Source organism: Pinus tabuliformis, chromosome 5_2 (genome assembly GCF_031772625.1).
Source record: "Pinus tabuliformis cultivar Carrire ecotype Pingquan chromosome 5_2, CPIR1, whole genome shotgun sequence".
Taxonomy (NCBI): Eukaryota; Viridiplantae; Streptophyta; class Pinopsida; order Pinales; family Pinaceae; genus Pinus; species Pinus tabuliformis.
In genome coordinates, this window is record NC_142306.1 from 1,070,773,576 (window position 1) to 1,070,786,071 (window position 12,496).

The window sequence follows — 12,496 nt, forward strand, 5'->3', positions numbered from 1 at the left end:
TATTATATATTGTTTAATTTTTTTTATCTATAGCATAATAACAATTAAAAATAAATAAATTTTTATGGTTAAAATGTTTGAATTAATGTCACTATTTTACATTTTGGTCTTTTTATGGGCATTTTTTTTTGTCAAATTGCCCTCAAATCCAATAGACTTACAAGTTTAAGTTATATATTCTATATAGCATTCAAAAATACAATTTAAATAATAAAAAATTATAATATATATATATATATATAAAAAGAAAAAATACAACCCAGCTATAAATACACAGGATAATGTATACCCAAAATAAAATTGAAACAAGTACATTATCCCACAGTGCTACCCATCGTAGAATTGAAACAACTACATTATACACGGGATAGTGTATACCCAAAATAAAATTGAAACAAGTACATTATCCCACAACTGCCCATGTATTAATTACTAAATAAACAAATTAATATAACTTGCCTCAACCATTGAAAAAACTACCATTTTTTTCCAAATTTTATACTCTAATAAAAATATAAGGAGTTGTCTATAATGCGACTTTTTGGAGATTCCGGTGACGGAATCCGACGGAAGAAATTGAGGTTAAATCTTGATTTGTTGCAGTTAAAATGGTTTTTTAACTGCATATTTGGATTCAGCACCCTGAAAAAAACCCCTGGGACGCTTTCATTGTGCAGAAACTAGCTATCAAACTTCGATTCCAATAAATTCCTGCCGGATTTCGACAAAAAAAAACCGGCCGGAAAAGCTTTCAAAAAGTCGCGTTATAGACAACTGCAAAATATAATGTATTTGATCCCTAAACACATGCTAAAGCCATGATTAAAATGAAAGAGATTACAAGGATATCACAACATTTAAATAACACCTTTAACATAAAATGACAAACTGTATTGGCTTATCATTATCCACGTTATGAGCTCAGATGACATCATCCACGTCCTCATGAGCGTAAGCATACATTTTACGCCTCCTATTCATTTGTTTAGTGCTGGGTCATCTGGAACAATTCAACGCCCTCAAATGTCAAATCTTTATTATATGGATTTCTCACTGCTGCATTATTTGACAACATTTGTTGTGTTAATTTGATTTGTTGGGTTTCATTGCTTCCACAATTCAAAGCCCTCAAATCTTTATTATATGGATTCCTCACTGCTCGAATTCCGGGAATACGGTCCGGAGCGTCCTGATTTTTAAAGACATACCTGTTATTCAATTAGCATTTCATCTTCATACTCGTAGTCATGTATGCAGCAATTTCACTGGCGACCTACAGGCAGGCCCAACAGACGCAGGTTCCATTCCTGCCGCCTCCAGGTCCTCACTCTGCATATTTAATCTTTCAGGGAGATGTAGAAGAAGAGAAGACGGATTGGCTGGGACGGAGACGGGTGCGAAAGTTGCCTTTGCCTCAAGATAGATGCTTGCAAATCATGGACAGTGAAGATGAGACACGAGTGTATTTTATTCCTGTACTAGGCCAACACATCTCCTCCAATCGCTACTATGTTGTTCGAGCTGGAGGCATGGGTAAAGGGTAACTATATTTGCTAATTATTAGACTTTGTTCTTTACAATAAAGGTTAATTTTCTGCACAAAGGGGAGGTGTAGTTTCCATTCAGATGGGTTAAATTTCTGCACAGAAGGGAGGTGTACTCGACAGTTAGGGTGGGGGTCATCCATTAATTCTTAATTCTTCATACGTCTGTGTCTTGAATTTAAATTGTCCATTGGCTGCAATAAATATATAGATACTGGAACAGAGTCATCCAAGCCCAGCCCACATATGTTTATAAATCCCAAACTCACCCAAACCCAGGTGAGAAATTGATCAGAATCATTTTTTGTTTGTGTGCAGATTGGTGTTAACCTGCTCCAAAGAGGAAGACATGGTTACATGCATCTGTACCTGTATTAACGATATTAATCCGGAACCTTTGGTACCCAATAATCCGTATCAACAGATCCAGATAATTTCAGAGGCAAATCGATTCAATGCAAAGAGCATCACTTCGGATGGTTTCCCTCCCCAGTTTCTTCGCGAGAGAGATTGGAGAATCGAAGCCAAAGATTTACGCGGTTCACATCGCAGACTTGCATGTGTTGGAGGCGACAATACTTCCTTGAGGGCACAATTGCCTCCTTTCAATTTCCCGCTCTCAGAGAAAAGATCACCCATTGTCACAGTCGGTGAATGGTACTGCCCCTTTATCTTCATAAATGAAATGGGCAACAGATTTAAAGATCCCAAGATTCAGGTGATGGAGACTCCCTTCTACAGAATGCATCTAGAAAAGTTTTGGGAGGAGATTTACAGTACTGAAATCAGCACTGGTGGGGAAGACATATTTGTCGAGAGAACAATAAGGGTGGAAGAAGCATCACTACCTGGATCAGAGGCAGTTGAAGAAAGTAGAGATAGAGATGGGAATGTTTGGATCAAGGGACTAGAGAGGGAAAGAGGAGAATTGAAGGGAGTAAGGCTAAGCTGGCATATTACTGCAAAAATGAGGGCTGATCAAGGTAGGGATGGATCAGGAGAAATGGACAGAGATGTGAGAGTGGAGAAATTATTCAATAACAACGGGATTGGGAAAAAGTTTGCGTGTCTGGTTACAGTGGAAAGGTATGTACTGAAAAGAATGGATGGAAGTGTGATTCTGACTTACTCATTTACACATTGTGACCAATTAAAAGGGAAGTGGGGCTTTAAGTAACTTCAAACACAGGGGAATTAGGTAGATTTTAGAGAACTTCCAATTGTTGGACAGTCATGTAAGAGTCACAGTATTATTTGGGGTATTTGGGTTATGGGAATCATGGCTGGTAAGTTTGTCTAGTTAAAATATTTTCTGATCAAAATATGTATTATCTTTTATTTTTTCACAAATTCCATCATAAAAATAGATATTATTATGAATATGTTCAGATATTACTATGAACATAATCATAGTTTGGGATTTTAATTTTTTTAACTGTGAATTTCAATATAAATTGTGTTTATTAATTTATTATTAATGATTAAATTAGTGAATACAATATAAACGTTTTCAAAGTTTGTTATTGTATATAGAAACTCTAGATTATATACTTTTGTATTACTAGTTCTTTCTAACGTAAGATTTTAGTAATTCCATTTGCCTATTGATTACTGCTAGTTTAACATTAACTAATACAACTTTTAATCACTACTAGTTTAACACTAACTAATACAATTTTTAATGTTTAACTTTGAAAAATAAATATTTATTTTTCAAACATTTGATTGGACCATAATTTTAAGGTCTTATTGCAGCCTTTGCACAATATAATGTCATGTGGATAACTAGCTCACATAGGTTGCAATATTCATGCATGATTCTTAGATATTTGTGTAGTATTTTTTATTCTTAAGCTTTGCAAGAAAACAATCCAAAAATAAAATCCTTGAAAATAGTTCATACTCAAGTAAATAACATATTTACTTCTTGATCTTAGACTTTTGTGACCCCTATTGATTATGAGAGACTTTTGTGATCCATATTGATTATGAGATTGTCTTTTGGATTAATCACATCATTAAGTTATAGTAGAGGTTTCAAACCATCTAATGTGGTTCATCCTCAGTTACTTGCCTTTGCATCAAAAATGGATACGGACAATATGTAAATATATTATTTACTAAGAGTTACTTTCCACCATGATTTATGTTTTCTTTGACACTTATGTAGGAGTAAAACTGTAAATGTGTAGGCTTACTAGTGGTTAGTAGTAAGTAATTTATCCACTTCACATCTAAATTTATTAATTACTGCTAAAGTAAGACTTTAAGATTCGATTTGCCTATTGACCACTATATTAATTTAGCAGTAATTAGTGTAGGTTATAGTTTTTTTTTGAAATTTTTCTCAGATCATAATTTATAACTTGAGTGGCACAACCTAAGTTTCCCTACAACACTAGTTACAATTAAGTACAAAAATAGGGTCATTGAGATACTTTTTATATGAACATTTTGTTATATTTTATATTTTGTTACTTTGGTTAATTTAATAGCATATGAATCATCTAAATCTTAATAAGTTATTAGTCCGTGGGACTATAGCATTCTCTTCATGTTGACATGCGTTGATTCTTAACATTTTTCCCAAGTTTATTGCAATTGTAACCAAAGTTTTGAGAAAATGCTTAATATTCCTATTTTCTCGTAAATTCAAAAATAATTTTCTAATTTTCTGGTAATCTTATTTCAAATTTTTAGTTGGCTTATGGAAATCTGATGGGACATAATTCTCCTAGTGAATGGTGTTTTATTTTTGCTATTTATCAATCCTTGACAATTCATTTAAAAATAAAAAGTTGAATTCTCATTCCGTTGGTGAGAGCTCTGATCACTGACATTTTTATGCTATTGCTCCACCCAATGATGCCAGCATTGGCACGGTTGTAGGTCCTTCACGTAGGTGAGGGAGGACTAAACAAAGAACATATGGAAATATTAATTTCAAGTTGTTGTGTTTCACTGTCTACAAAATGATTCATTATGATACCTCTTGTGCAGAGCTTTTTGTGTGCAGAAAGCTCTATAGAAATAAAGCTCTGCACAATGATAAACATTGTATTAATCAAGAGACGAACTCCCAGTGGTGATTCATAATTGAGAATGGTGATATACACATTATAATATAAATATATTTTGGCATTGCCCTTTTAATTTTCGTGAGTACAAATTTGTGGTAGGAAGATGATTGTTTTGGATCCAAAACTTAGCGGGCCACTAATGATGATTGCTCAAAAAACTCTTTTGAAGTTTAGCATGGACTTTTTCATTGTTGTCTTCTTTCCATTCTGCCGCTATTTAGACAAACTAGTCTATTTGTAAACCAAGACTCACGTTACCAGAAAAGAGGAAGGGAAATGAGGTTTCCAAAACTACCATGCTTCTCTGTTCAAAAATGTTTATGTCAATGAACTCGATCTCTCAACTATATTTAATACTTCGACATTCATAGACACAAATAGTAACGAAAAGTATCTAACTTACCAATCCACTTGTTCTCAAGTAAAGAGACTGATCAGAGAAATTTTTGACATAGTGGGTGAGTGTTCATAACTCTTAATTCTTAGCCAAAAATCAAGTGTAATATTCCATCTTTGAATTCAAAGACATAATCAAAGAATTAAATGTTATAACTCCATATTACCCCTAAATATTATCGTTTGGCTTCCTTCGAATTAGATTATTAGATCAATATACTGTCTACCTTACCAAATATATTGAGAGGAACAAACCACTCAATTCGTTAACTAACTTGACAACACCATAACACCTAACCCTAATCGTTACCTCACTAGACTTGTAGTTCATACCAGGGAATGCGTTATGTGCACAGATTGCATCCAGTAAATATGCAAACATATAGAATCTTGCTTTCCCTCCCTTGGGAGGATTTAGGGTGTTACCTACATGGATCCTTAACTGTGGAGCCAACAATTTAACTAGTTGAGCGGCTTACCATTGTTCACAACCTAGTTCAAAAGGACTACCCACCCTTTCATAAAGGTCTTTTTGTTCCGCTGACCATGGATTATGCAAGGTAAGACGATCAATAGTTGATAGGTCATCTTGAGAGACCATGCCTTATATGTGTTGGCAGGTGTCTTTCAGAAATTTGACGACTCCTTCACCCAACTCTTAATAACATCCCTTGTGACCACATAGTTATTGGTGGCATAGAAGAGTGAATCCATGCATGTTTCTGGCTCAGGAAAATGATACATACATTGGTAATCTACTACCAGAAAAGTAACAAGCCTCCATCCGCTGGAATTTCTCAAAGTCATGGTCTTCACATCAATACAATCCATCTAATGGCATTTTCACATGGGAAGGCTAGATATCTGTATGCAACCCTGTGTAGCCTTGATCTCTGAACATTAATGTATACCTGTTGGCCCTCTAGATCTGTTGTGAAGTCCTTTGCTGAAAAAACATCATTTACTTTCTGCAATGTAAGAGCTGAGTCATTTTCTACATACAGTTGAGTGCCTAAGTATACTTGCAAGTTTACTGGGGTTTGCTCAACTACTTCCCTGATACTGCTTTCAATGGTATCTTTTGAAGCAGTTCTCTTGGGTTCCATGGTAACAATGACTACTGGAGAGAAGTGCTCAACAACTATGGTACCTATGGGACAGAAAAGACACTCATGGAAAGCAAACATTATCCTCTTGCAAATCTATCTTTACAGCAAGATCAGGTAAAAAACTAGTTCACTAGTGAGGAAAATTTTGCAATTTTATTGGGAAAGTGAGGGATATTAGCGGTGGGAACTACGCATTGCACAGTTCCAACAACCAAGGTGCAGCTTGAGGCTTGAGACTGCGCAATGTGCAATCCAGCCTGGGCAATGACTGGGAGAGACTACGGATTATGTATTCTCAATATCCATGGGGCTGATTGAGCCCTAGAACTGCGCAATGTGTTGTTGGTTCAACCTATACTTCACATTTTGTAGTATCAGAGGCCAAGCCTCAGCTTGAACTTTTGGATTACGCAATGCCCAGTTGGGCAATGTGAAAATAGGCCAAGGAAAGTGTGGATCTACCTAGTGGAAGTGTGGGAAACACACAGATCTAGGTGATGATGTGAATTTGAGTGTAGATATACCTAAGTATAAATGAATAAATGTGAATCAAGTGCATAAACTTAACAAATGGAAGGAAAAATAAATGTGTGAGGAGAGTCGCTGAAACGACTATCACTAGTGTGCAAAAACAAGAAAATCAATGTGACACTTATGAAAGGAAAACGAGAAACCGAAAAAACACTTCTACAAGCTAATACAAGTTAGAATGTCAACAACCACGAAGAAAAACAAGAAAAACAACACTCATAGAAGTGAAATGACAAAAAGTGACAGAAAAAGTGGCAAAAGACAACAAAAGCAAAAATCACTCGAAAAAGTGATGACAACTCCACCGAAGGTTCCTTGATCTCCTCGGGAATGCTAGAGCTCCAAGAACGAATGTACAAATGATCTGTACAAGCGTTATTAAATAGATTTGGAAGGATCATGGTTTATCATGTGCATCCCTAAAATCATGGAAACACTGACACTTAGCAGAAATTTCTAAAAATAGGGACTGTGCCACCTTCCGGAGATTAATGATGAATCCCTACTTTCTAGGGATTGCTTTTTTATTTTTTATTTTTTCTTTTTCGGGAAACTCTTCATGCACATTTCCAAGAAAGAATATGCAATTCTGGGGAACTGGGCAACTTTCCAGTTCAGTGCATTGTGCAGTTTTTGAGCTCAAGGCAAAACTGCCAGTTTGGATTGCGCAATTCCACTCATCAAGGCTAGCTTGCCCTCATGGATTGCGCAGTTTCTGGAGGAAAGCCATTAATCGCTGCAAGGCCAAGCCAAGAGGTTAGCTTGTGACTTAGAAAGATCAGCTAAGTGTAGAAACAAGCAAACAAAATCACAGATGAAAGGGGTAAGTCTCAATCAAACCATGAATACTTGGCGACAGTAAAAGGTAAGCTCATTTGAACAGAAAGGAAGGATCCAAAATCAAAGCATAGGAAAATTTTGGAGGGTTAATATTTCCAATTGCCTGGATCTAGTTCCTCATCTTGTCCTGAAGATGAACCACACTGACTGGTTCGAAACGCGTCGACGAGAATTTCTCTTATGTGATTTTTACCGAAAGATGATTTTATAATTATTATGGATCACATAAGTCTTAATTCAAAAATTTCAACCCTACACGGGAGGGCCATTGTAATCAAGGTTAATCTTTTCGAGAAGGCACGTTTGCAGGTATCAAAGATGAAATCAGATCTGGTGTTCCTCAAGAGATGTAAAGACTCTTCCTTTGTTCCTGTGTTCGCTAATATTAAGCATCACCTTAAGAATTCCAGGAACAATCGTATATTATTATCTGCTAGCATAGCCTTAATTCGTTCTGAGATTGCACGGGTAAGAAAAAAACCTTGATCTTGTCTCAAGAAAGCTTCTCGCTCTTCATTTGGAGCTCTCCAATTTATTTTTTGCTGCTCTTTGGGCAAGAATTGATGCATGTTCGACATTAAAGGCTTTGCGTCTAGAGGATATTTGGAAGAGAAAGCAATCTTCTAAGTTCCTCAAGCTGTCCAATTCCTCGGGTATTAGAATTTCTCCGATCTGCTCTTCCAACCCAGCTGGTAACTTTCTGGTCTCCATCACCAGATTAAGTAGAGATCAGATCTTTGCTCTTCATGCTTGGGTTACCAACTCAGCGCCCCCATCAGAACCGAATCTGTCAGCACAGGCGATCATTGCTCTAGATTTTCGTGGTTCAATTCCTGAAGGTTCATCAAACGATGCTCTTCTTCAGTCTTCTCCTGCTCTTCTCCTTTGTTGTTTGCTCCCGACCAAAATATCATCGTGCGATTTGATGGCTTCTTCGGACTCCTTTTCATCGTGCCTTCGCTCCTCCTTCAGTTCGGCCCCATTGTTGGAATGAATTCCATTCCCTGCAGCTTGTATAAGTCCTCGTGCTTGTATTTTTCTTCCCTTCCGTCTGTGGATTCTCGGTCCCCTCCCTTCCCTTCTCATTGATGCAGTGGAGTCTCGTCCCCTACCTCGTTGGCCTCTCCTTGTAGTGCATTCACTTAAACATTTATATAATGGATAAAATTGATTTCAAATTATTGACTTCATGCTTTGTGTAATAATTTCATTACATTGAATATATTTAAGTTTTTGTGTCAATTGGGGTTATCTAGAGTGGCTAATGTATTAATTTCAATGTTTCTACAATAAAAAGAATAGATTCGAGTGTTTTCCTATCTAGTTTTATCCCTTTGACTTCTAGTTGGTTTTTGTTCCCTTTTCCATTGATTTACAGGTTTTTTTTTTTTTTTGGATAATATAGCTTAATGTAATATTTTTATTAGGTTAATATTTAAATATAGGTTCTTGCTATTGAATTTTTAATTAGTTACATTCCTTTTGAATAAATATGGTTTTAAACAATTTAACTAAGTAGACATTATTAGTCATTAATGTTTAACCCTAATTAATAGACATTTATACGTAACCCTGATTTATCCCAAAGTATAACTTATATTCAAGTAAAAAATAAATATATTTAATAAACATTGGTAAATTAAAAAAATATATATATAATCTATTTTTAAATTAATAATTGGATATAATATATTTTTACATATATATACAAATAAACTTAATTAATAAATTAACTAATTTATTAACTAATTGGTTATTTAATTAATAAATTGTCATTCATATACTAATATAAGTTTATTTGAAGAATTCATAACGTCCCTTAACTATTATTTAGGATATTTATTTAGTTTTAAATAAAATGACTAATTCTAACAATTAATTAATTATTTAATGGATTATTTATTTATCAATCTTTCTCACAGTTCTTGGTCTAGTCGGTTGTAGCTGAGAGGTCCATTCCATTGTAGCTGTTTCATTCGGTCAAAAGTAGTTGTTTCTTTCTAGCCATTTCAACCATGATCTGGTTCTTCACCTTGTCTAGATGATGAACCACACTTGCTGGTTCGAAACGCGACGAAAAATGAATTCTGATGTGATTATGTCCGAAAACCATGTTCAAAAACTTGATATGGATTACAGAAGCCTTAATTCAATAATATCTCGAATAATCAGATCTCATTTTTGAATTAAGACTTTTGTGATCCATAATAATTATAACAACATCTTTCAGTAAAAATCACATAAGAGAAATTCTTGTCGACGTGTTTCGAACCAGCGAATGTGGTTCATCTTCAGGACAGATGAGGAACCAGATCCAAGATGGTTAATATTTCCAATTGCCTGGATCTAGTTCCTCATCTTGTCCTGAAGATGAACCACACTGACTGGTTCGAAACGCGTCGACGAGAATTTCTCTTATGTGATTTTTACCGAAAGATGATTTTATAATTATTATGGATCACATAAGTCTTAATTCAAAAATTTCAACCCTACACGGGAGGGCCATTGTAATCAAGGTTAATCTTTTCGAGAAGGCACGTTTGCAGGTATCAAAGATGAAATCAGATCTGGTGTTCCTCAAGAGATGTAGAGACTCTTCTTTTGTTCCTGTGTTCGCTAATATTAAGCATCACCTTAAGAATTCCAGGAACAATCGTATATTATTATCTGCTAGCATAGCCTTAATTCGTTCTGAGATTGCACGGGTAAGAAAAAAACCTTGATCTTGTCTCAAGAAAGCTTCTCGCTCTTCATTTGGAGCTCTCCAATTTATTTTTTGCTGCTCTTTGGGCAAGAATTGATGCATGTTCGACATTAAAGGCTCTGCGTCTAGAGGATATTTGGAAGAGGAAGCAATCTTCTAAGTTCCTCAAGCTGTCCAATTCCTCGGGTATTAGAAGTTCTCCGATCTGCTCTTCCAACCCAACTGGTAACTTTCTGGTCTCCATCACCAGATTAAGTAGAGATCAGATCTTTGCTCTTCATGCTTGGGTTACCAACTCAGCGCCCCCATCAGAACCGAATCTGTCAGCACAGGCGATCATTGCTCTAGATTTTCGTGGTTCAATTCCTGAAGGTTCATCAAACGATGCTCTTCTTCAGTCTTCTCCTGCTCTTCTCCTTTGTTGTTTGCTCCCGACCAAAATATAATCGTGCGATTTGATGGCTTCTTCGGACTCCTTTTCATCGTGCCTTCGCTCCTCCTTCAGTTCGGCCCCATTGTTGGAATGAATTCCATTCCCTGCAGCTTGTCTAAGTCCTCGTGCTTGTATTTTTCTTTCCTTCCATCTGTGGATTCTCGGTCCCCTCCCTTCCCTTCTCATTGATGCAGTGGAGTCTCGTCCCCTACCTCGTTGGCCTCTCCTTGCTCGCTTGCTAATTCTGTCTTGGCCTCTCCTAATCTTCTGATCCAAGTGGCACTAGACACATGCAGAAGTCCAAGAGGACTCAGAACGGGGCAAAAATCAAAGTGACCATAATGTTTTCAAACTAGTACCAGAGCATAGATCTTGTTGTCCTGATCGCAACAGTGTGAATGGTTCGTCAAACCGAGCTCGTATGCAAAAGTTAGAGGCAATCAAAGTTCGGGGTTGATCGAGTGTCTTGGCAAGATTAAGGAAGGCACAATTTCGCCGAAATCCAGCCACCAGATTCCGGCCAACTTCTGGGCGAAATTGTGGCCTCATTAAAATTTCTACTACGGTCAAATTTTGAAAATTCAAAAAAATGGCTATAGATATATATATATATATATATATATATATATATATATATATATATATATATATATATATATATATATATATATATATATATATATATATATATATATATATATATAGGGTGGCGGGCCATGACCCCGCCACCTCCATCGCAACCACCATATATGCATATTCATTAAGGTGGAGCTGGCGGGGATTGAACCCGCCCAGTCCATGTGGGTCAACCCCCACCGAGCGGCCCCATATGGTGGCGTACACCAACCAACCAACCCAGACTTGATCCAAATCAAACATTAAAACAACACGCCAAAACATAACGCGGTTCCCCAAACGTCAAATCATAACCGCGCCTTATTTTTAAAACAAAAAATATACAGCTGTGTTAAAAATAGGTGTGAGTGGGTTTCGAAGTTGGAACCACCCTTAACAAATTGCCTATCTTAGCCATTGTGCCAACCAACTTCTTTGGAAAATCTACCCATACATTCATATAAAACCTCATTTTCTTAGTGCGTCGAGGAGGAGGAAAGCAAAAGGCGGCATGATTTTTGAGACATGTAATTTTTTATTAATTTTTGCAGGTGGAACCATGATCTTGGAGAAACATAGGTGGAACCATGATTGAACCAAATTCTCAAGAGGGCGAAATTTTGCCAATGTCCAAATTAGACAAACTCTATGTTGATCTTACACCTCTCAGCGACATGAACCTGATGGCACAGTAAAAATTTTGATCTGAGCAGTAGATTTTCAGATGACCCGAAGGAGGGAATCTTTGAGGAATCTAGGGGGAATCTAAAAGATTCCTTAAACCCGGATTTTTACGTTCTCAGAATTCAGAAATTTGACAATCGATTTTACCCTATTCGACGCCACAAATCTGATGGCGCTTTCAGATTTTCCATTTGATTATTTCATTTTTCATCCACTTTTCAAAGTAGAGTGCAGATGTCAGCATTCATGCGTGAGCAATCGTTTCCATGAGATTCGACGCTGCCAGATTGATGGTACAACCAGCTTCAGCAGTTTGACATCCTTTTCTTCAGATGGCCCCAGGATGTGAGGTATATGCAGTGCGTTCATGTACTTATTTTGCTATGAGATGCATTGTGCTCCATAGATCCCTGTTTGATGTTTGATGCGGGATCTTGTTTTCTTGTTTCATGATTCCTGCTTGATGTGATGCATAATCACCTATGGGATGTACTTGTTGCCATGATTCATCATGTTTTGTTTGAGATCCCTTTGTTGTTATGTTGAAGGGATACTCATGT

General features: G+C 36.4%; 1 protein-coding gene across 1 annotated transcript; it reads left to right on the forward strand.

Annotated features, from left to right (window-relative positions):
- Nucleotides 1–1,005: 1,005 nt before the first annotated feature.
- Nucleotides 1,006–2,743, forward strand: LOC149162930 (uncharacterized). The gene is made up of 2 exons (XM_089435844.1): nt 1,006–1,540; nt 1,863–2,743. Exons 1-2 carry the CDS (start codon nt 1,248–1,250, stop codon nt 2,719–2,721), a joined length of 1,152 nt encoding a protein of 383 aa, XP_089291970.1. The 5' UTR covers nt 1,006–1,247; the 3' UTR covers nt 2,722–2,743.
- The last annotated feature ends 9,753 nt before the right edge of the window (nt 2,744–12,496 follow it).